This window comes from Corylus avellana, chromosome ca4 (genome assembly GCF_901000735.1).
Source record: "Corylus avellana chromosome ca4, CavTom2PMs-1.0".
Lineage (NCBI taxonomy): Eukaryota > Viridiplantae > Streptophyta > Magnoliopsida > Fagales > Betulaceae > Corylus > Corylus avellana.
In genome coordinates, this window is record NC_081544.1 from 35,117,562 (window position 1) to 35,124,824 (window position 7,263).

A 7,263-nucleotide genomic window follows, 5' to 3' on the forward strand; every position below is an offset into this window, starting at 1 on the left:
TTCAAAATCAAAAAGAATTGCTCCTTTCATTTTATTGAGAGTGTTTCCCTTGAACATGACTTTATTGCAATTTCAACTTAGTTTATCACAATTTACAGTGCCGTACTGCCGTTTATGGCTTACAAAATTAGATAAACGATATTTGAGTGTATCGGAGCTTTGAGTAGTTTTTCTTTTTACTACTTTTTGTACTATATTTTTTTATAGTGAATTTCATCTGGTTGTCTTTACATGTGAATGTAGAGTTGTTAAACCGAACTACGTTAAATCTTAACGTTAGGGTTATTTTTATTCTTTTTTTAAAAAAATTTCTTTTTTTGCTTTTTTTGAGGATCCTAAATTTTATTTTCTCACAACAAATTGTCTCTTATTTCCCCCTGTTTGTGCACGAATATATGCCACGTCCTAATGGAAATCTAAGCGCCAAAGATAGTCTTATGCTTTGAGCAAAAACTAACAGAGCCTCGTAATCCCATGAAATGCGCATGTGATTGAGTCATTGACATGTAGAAATTCCTTTTTATTTGAATGAATTCCAATCTAGATAGAATGAAATTATACATATTTCAAATTTAAAGAGTAAAAACATAAAACTTTAACAATCTCTTAATCGAACGTTTACGAGCCGCACCGTGCTCTATCTATTTATACCATGATTTAGTTTGATTTCTATTATTTTAATTATTTTTCTCTAATTTCTACTTTGCTTTCATATTATTTTTCTTAAGCAAAGGTACTACACAAATCGGCGTCAAAGACTAAGAACAACTTTAAGTACACCAAATTCTTCAAAAAATCCGTAAAATAAAATTCTGCACATCCTTTACCGATGAAAAATCACCAATTACAAGGATAAAAAGTCACTCAAAACTTTTCATCGAGGGAGAGAAATCCCTTTGGCCAAAAATCATGTGTATATACTAGTGAAAGAAAAAAATTAACGAGTAATTACAATTTTTTTTTTTTTTTGATTTGGCACCGGGTATTAGGAGCTTCGTTCCGACTAATCCCGGGGGTGCACAAGTATCAATCTTGGGCAACCGTCGGTAGGATGGCGGATTTCTCAAAACACTTCTTACCTTGGGGCTTGGCTCCAAGTTCACCTCCTTCAATATTGTCATGTATTTTCTTTTCTTTTTTGGTGTTTATGAATTGGAATAATGGAATAGAATGAAAAGGGTTGAATGGGCTGAGAATAATGAATTGTATTGAATGTAAATGGGCATTTCGAGATGCTCGGGTCTCTTATTACAAACAGTGTATCCTGGATCCAACGGTTGAGGATAAACACTGTATGTCAGGACTTTTCCCTTCCATGGGATTGCACAAGGTTCAAAAGCCATCAATGCAAATACATGGAAAAATCTTTTTCTACGATCCTCCCCTACCAAAACCCCATAAAGTATAGACTGAAATTCTATTTTCAAATTTCCCTAGCTTAAAGAAGGCATCTACCATTCTCTTCCATTGCGGCTCAGAAATTTTATGATTATGTAGGACAAACAATAATCATATGAATCACAACGCAAAATTATGGGAAACGAGAGAAGAAAGAAGCTAAAAGAGGAGACAATGAAGATAAAGAAGTTATAACCAGTCCAAGTGGTTATACCTATTTGCACTAAGCTCACTAAGGTATAAAAAATGGCTTAAGGCTATCCATAGTAAGCATAAGTGACAAATAACTTCATGTTCTAAATTGTCTCAGCACTTATAATAAAATAACACATGCCATCTTTGTAAAAGAATATAAAAAGAAGAAGAAAAAAGAAAAAAAATCACGCACTGGTGTCACTTGATTGACAAAAATTAATCACACACCGCAAGTTTTGGGTAGTCTTCCTTCCATATCTTGCTCTTCTTCGGCTCATCCTCAACCGTTGGATCTAAGATCCCATCACTCTCCAAGAAAATTCTAAAATGTGCCTCTGATGACAATACTACTTCTAAGATCCCATTCCCAACAACGCTCACCGCCAGATCATTGTAACACAAATCCCAGCGCACAATCTTTGGCAACACATATCCATTCCTTTCATACTTTTCACGTATTGTCCTATAACTCTTCTCCCAATCGTCAAAATACTCAGAAGGATTACGACCTCTTATAACACAACTATCAAAGATGAAAACCCTTTCAATCATATTCTCCTTACTCAATTTCAAATCTTTTGCAGTTTCCAAAATTTTATCCAAGAATTGTACGAGCTTCGGGTATTCACACTTTTTTGAGGGTTGTGAGGATTCATAGAAAGGCATAAATCTCAAAAAATGTATCCTTGATCCAAGATCATCTCCTTTAATGTCCACAAACTCAGGATTAACAGTGTATGTCAAGACCTTTCCCCGCCACGGGCTTCCACAGAGTTCAGATGTCATAAGTTGAAACGCGAGGCAAAATCTTTCATTACAAAAATAACTTGCACGATATACATAATTATCATCAACGATTGTAATGCAGTTTACAAACTTCTTTTTGCTAGAGTAATTATCTATCATTCTTTTCCATTGTAGCCCAGCAACTTCATGACCGCCATCATAATCAGAGAGACATAATTTAGAATCAAAAAAATGATCAAAGAGGCTTACTATCTCATAAGGAAGCAATTCTTTGGCAGTGGTTTTTGGCATTTTAGGGCCTTCAACACTTTGAAGGTGCAACACATTTTGGAAGTGCTGCAAAAACCTATTGCGATCGTGTTTATAGAATAGTCTCCTGTAAATTTTCATGGCATGAGGTGTGACTCGATCATATTGAATAAGGTTCCATTGATTGCTGCTCGTGTAAATTTCTACCAACCCCAAGGCTCTGCGAAGTGGAACCAAAACCTCTTTCCGTAATCGATCTCGAACTCTATAAGCATAGTGAGCCTCATCAATCCCGCTATATTCAGGACAAGAATCATACGGAAAAAGCCTTCGAGCAACACTCTCACAAAATAAAGTTGAACGATCGTAAGAAGAGTCAAGAGAAGGGCACCACTTCGAAGCCAAACTGATTTTTGCTAGTTGCCCGGAAATCAAATACTCAAGATCGGCCTTAAGTAGCTCAACAAAAAGTCTAGAAATCTGAATGTGTAATAAACGGTATTTTGGATCGTAGTTGTACCTCTCAATAGCCTTTTTTGCAATCATAATTTTGTCCTCCTTTCTCACATGTGTCACATTCCTTTCCAGCATTACTTCATTCTTCCCTCCATTTCCCCTCAACCGCTCTCGTCGCTCTATCATAGCTCTATTCCTCTCCATAATTTGGTTGTGCCGAACTTGCGAGCCATTGACAATCCGGTAGAGAATTTCGAGCAAGTCTTTCAAACACCCACATTCAGCAAATGCCTTCAAATTGTATGCTAATGTTAACGAATGGTGCCGGTGGAGCCATATAGCTGCTATATAGAAATTCTCTCTGCATCGTTTTCTATAATGACTAGTTCTCCTCAATAGGCAAATGTGTTTGAGGGTGGTTTGTGGACAGTGATGCCAAGACAACTCCAAATAGTATTGCAGAACATCAGGTGATGATTTTCTATCTGTAAACCTTTCATAAAATTCCTGACACGGATCTTCTGGTATATTATATATGTATGCGTTTCTCGATTTCCTCCTTCTACTGATGAGTTTATCACGGATAGGGTCTTTGGTATCATCTAGATATGAATTCACAATAAATGGGGAACGAGTGATTTCTAGAGGCCCAACTAGCCGAAATGGAGTAAGACCTAATTCTTCCAAGCTTGGACAATTAACACCCCACCCTAGTGATGGCTTACTAGAAATATATCTCAAAGCAGTCCACAAGGCTGTAGTAGCTCTGGTCCTTTTAATGGACAAGCGAAAGAGTTGAAAACCAAAGTGACTCATATTACTACATGACAGAAAACCGATGTAAGTTTGAAAGAAAAATTTGAATATATAAAGGAAAATGCTAGTCTATAAAACGCACCTCTGTCTGAAACTGTTATAGACAATTCCAGCACCGGCAACTTCCGAAAGAATAGCTTTAGAGAAAAAGGGGAGATCCAAATTGTCAGGTGGAATTCAATGCAGACTTGATTATCGAGTTTTAAGGTTACAACAAAGATTCACCTGCACCAAAAGGTACCGGATATCAAGGGTTATAAACAAAAGCCGACGGCAAGATCGGTATTCAAAATCACTTGAATAGCCTCGCAAACAACACAACTATAAGAGTTTGCATTGGCCACACATTCTTTGAGACAGAAATAGATAAGACAGAGACAGAGGAACAGTTCACATCAATAATAGCCTTTGTTTAAACAGCGACATCGAAGAAAATAACAAAGTTAAATCTCTTCCCATGATAAACATCCTCATCTGTCTAATATGGGAGAAATTATTATGATCACATGAACGCTCAAACCAAGAGATTCTCAACCATATATGTCAATTAGCTACCCATATAAACATTAGGGAGACAAAGAGAACCTTCCTAGCACAGGTTATGTAAATGGGTTGAGAGTAACACGTGTTGCAACTACAAAATCAAAAACCATCAAAGCAATTGTAATGGGGTATATAATATGGTGGGCTTATCATTTTCAATATAATCTTGTTTACCATTTTCACTCAATTCTTTCTTTGGAGATTGACTATCCCCAATCAGTCACCCATATCAACAATGTCATTCATACATTTCTACGAACACAAATTAACCATCAAAATACTATCCGAAAATTACAAAGAACTAGAAAAACCCATTACAACAATATATGGACTTAAATCAAAACCTCAATCAGAACTAAAGGAAGATACAATATAGCTGGTAGCCACTTTCAAATTTTTACTTTTTATAACAAAAAATCTTTCTTGTTGCGGTCAGCAAAGCAATTACCAGCCAAAGTTGCAACTTTTAACATATCTAGAAACAGCAGCAAACTGATGTTTCAAATAAATTCAAAACTAATGAATAATAAAGTAACGACAATACAAGTTGTATGAAGAGGAAGAAGATTCGAATACCTAATTATTGTGAGTCCTTAAACATCCGTTTCTGATGAAATTGCGTACACCACAACGCGCCGCCATCTGTCTGTCGTTGTCGTGGGATGATGTCAATTGCCAAGAGTGGAGGAGGAAGAAGATAAAATGAGCAATGGGCTTGGATGCAAATTTCAGAGTGTCCAATGGGCTTTTCTTTTTTCTATTCGAAGTGGGGAGAGGGGGAAAAGAGGTTGGTCTTTACCCTTTCTTGAGCATATATGCATGTTTGATCCGTGAATGGATATTGAGTAATTTTTTTTTTTAGTAAATTCTTTTAGGAGTCTCGTACAATTATAATAATGTGGCAATAAAAATATTTGAATAAAAAAATGTTTATATACAAATAAAAAATTAAATGCAGATCAAAAAGGCTGATTTTCCAAGCAAGAGTCTACTAAAGAGACATTGTGATTATGTTTAAAAGTTTAAAAAGTACTTTTATTATTTAAAAATTTGTGCCAAACAAAAAGTTAGTATATTTGGTAAAAAAATTGTAAAGGACTTAATCAACTTTTAACTTTTGAAAAAAGTTTAAAAATGTAGTTTTTTCTAAAAAGTTCTTTTTTACTTTAATTTTTTTTTTTTTTTTTCCATTGCAATTTTAAACATGCTTTTTTAGTTTAAAATTGCATTAAAAAATATTTGTAGGTTTGTGTCTGTTACACCATATTTTACCCTAAAGTCACTGGGCCGGATATCCAACAATTTGGCCAGAAGCCCATTTTCCTAGCGCCTTCATATGGACTTGCTAAGAAGTAACCGGGTTTCGGTAGCTTGAAACGACATCACTTGGCCAAACCCACACTCAGGGGCGAAGGGTGGGGGGGGTCGAGAGGGGGTATATGCCTCCTCTCAACCCCCTGAAATTTCCCTCACCCCACACTAAATATTTTTTGGATATCTTGGATGCCCACCCTCAGGGAATGGACATTACCAGTGGTGGCAAGTGGCAAATAATTCTCAAACCCTCATACTTTCAGTTTCACTATTTCATACTGATTCCGAGATTTAGAAATTAGGTTAGCTATGAAGAAGATGATATACAGTTACAATTACAAACGTCACCGTTTGAACATTTAGTCTTTATTATATTTGACAAAAACGTTTCGTTTCAACTAAAAAGCCCTTGTGTTGTGTTTTTTCTAATGATAAAACGCTTCGTTTTTCGTGCCTGACAGTTGTATTGCGAGAAGACGTGTAGTGCCCAACTCAAGAGTTCAAAAAATGTGAAAAGTGACTCTTGAAAAAAATATATATATATATATATATATATATATATACTCTATATATATATATATGTTGAAATATTAGCATATTATATAAAATAAAAGTGAACCCCTAAGTGTTGGTAGTTACTTGAATAGGGGTGGGCAAAGCTCCGCCATGCCCTTGATGTACGCCCATACAGGATTTAGTTTTGGCATACGGGTTGAGGAAGCCTTTACTCAGTTAGATAAGATTAGAGATGGAAGCTGTGAGTATGGAAGTTTCTTAAGAGGCGGGTACCCGACCCGACCCGCCCCTATATGTTTAAAACCCTAAATTCCTAATATGATATCCTCTATTCCTCTTCCCCCTTCCAGACTTCCTCTAATCCTCCATTCTTGATGGGTTTTAGTCCAAATGTAGTTTTTAAAAAAGTTACAAAAAACCAGTTTTTAAAAAAAAAATTACAAAAAACCAGTTTTTTTAAAAAAAATTACAAAAAAACCAGGACTTAAATTGAAATTGATAGCCATTAAAAATACCTGACCCGCCCCGAGCAACCCGCCCCGAGCAACCCGCCCCGTTCTACCCGAAACCCGGCGGTTTTAGTGCATATAACCCGGGTAACGAGTAAGGGTTTATCAAACCCGATGGGCACGGGTCGGGTGGAAAAAAACTCCAAACCCGCCCCGAACCGACCCGTGCCCAGCCCTAGTTGCGAATTCCATTTGAATTATTTGTATAACCTTTTTTTTTTTCATACAATTCTCTTCTTTTGCTTTATTCCTATTCAATTATTTATTTGTGACATTGTTATTGATTTAGTTGCATCATTTATGACTGAAATATTAGCATATTATATATAAATAAAAAAATGAATCTAAATTGTGTTGGTAGTTGCGAATTCCATTTGAATTATTTGTATAACCTTTTTTTTTTTTTTCATACAATTCTCTTCTTTTGCTTTATTCCTATTCAATTATTTATTTGTGACATTGTTATTGATTTAGTTGCATCATTTAGGACTAAAAGAGCATTTTTAACAATAAACATTAT

At 35.6% G+C, this 7,263-nt stretch overlaps 1 protein-coding gene across 1 annotated transcript; it reads right to left on the reverse strand.

Moving 5' to 3' along the window:
* Window positions 1–927: 927 nt before the first annotated feature.
* On the reverse strand, window positions 928–4,017 carry LOC132179576 (uncharacterized). The gene is made up of 2 exons (XM_059592317.1): window positions 3,944–4,017; window positions 928–3,817 (listed from the first exon to the last, which is right to left on the reverse strand). The coding sequence occupies exon 2, from the start codon at window positions 3,247–3,249 to the stop codon at window positions 1,810–1,812; it is 1,440 nt and encodes a 479-aa protein (XP_059448300.1). The 5' UTR covers window positions 3,250–3,817; window positions 3,944–4,017; the 3' UTR covers window positions 928–1,809.
* Between the last annotated feature and the right edge of the window lie 3,246 nt (window positions 4,018–7,263).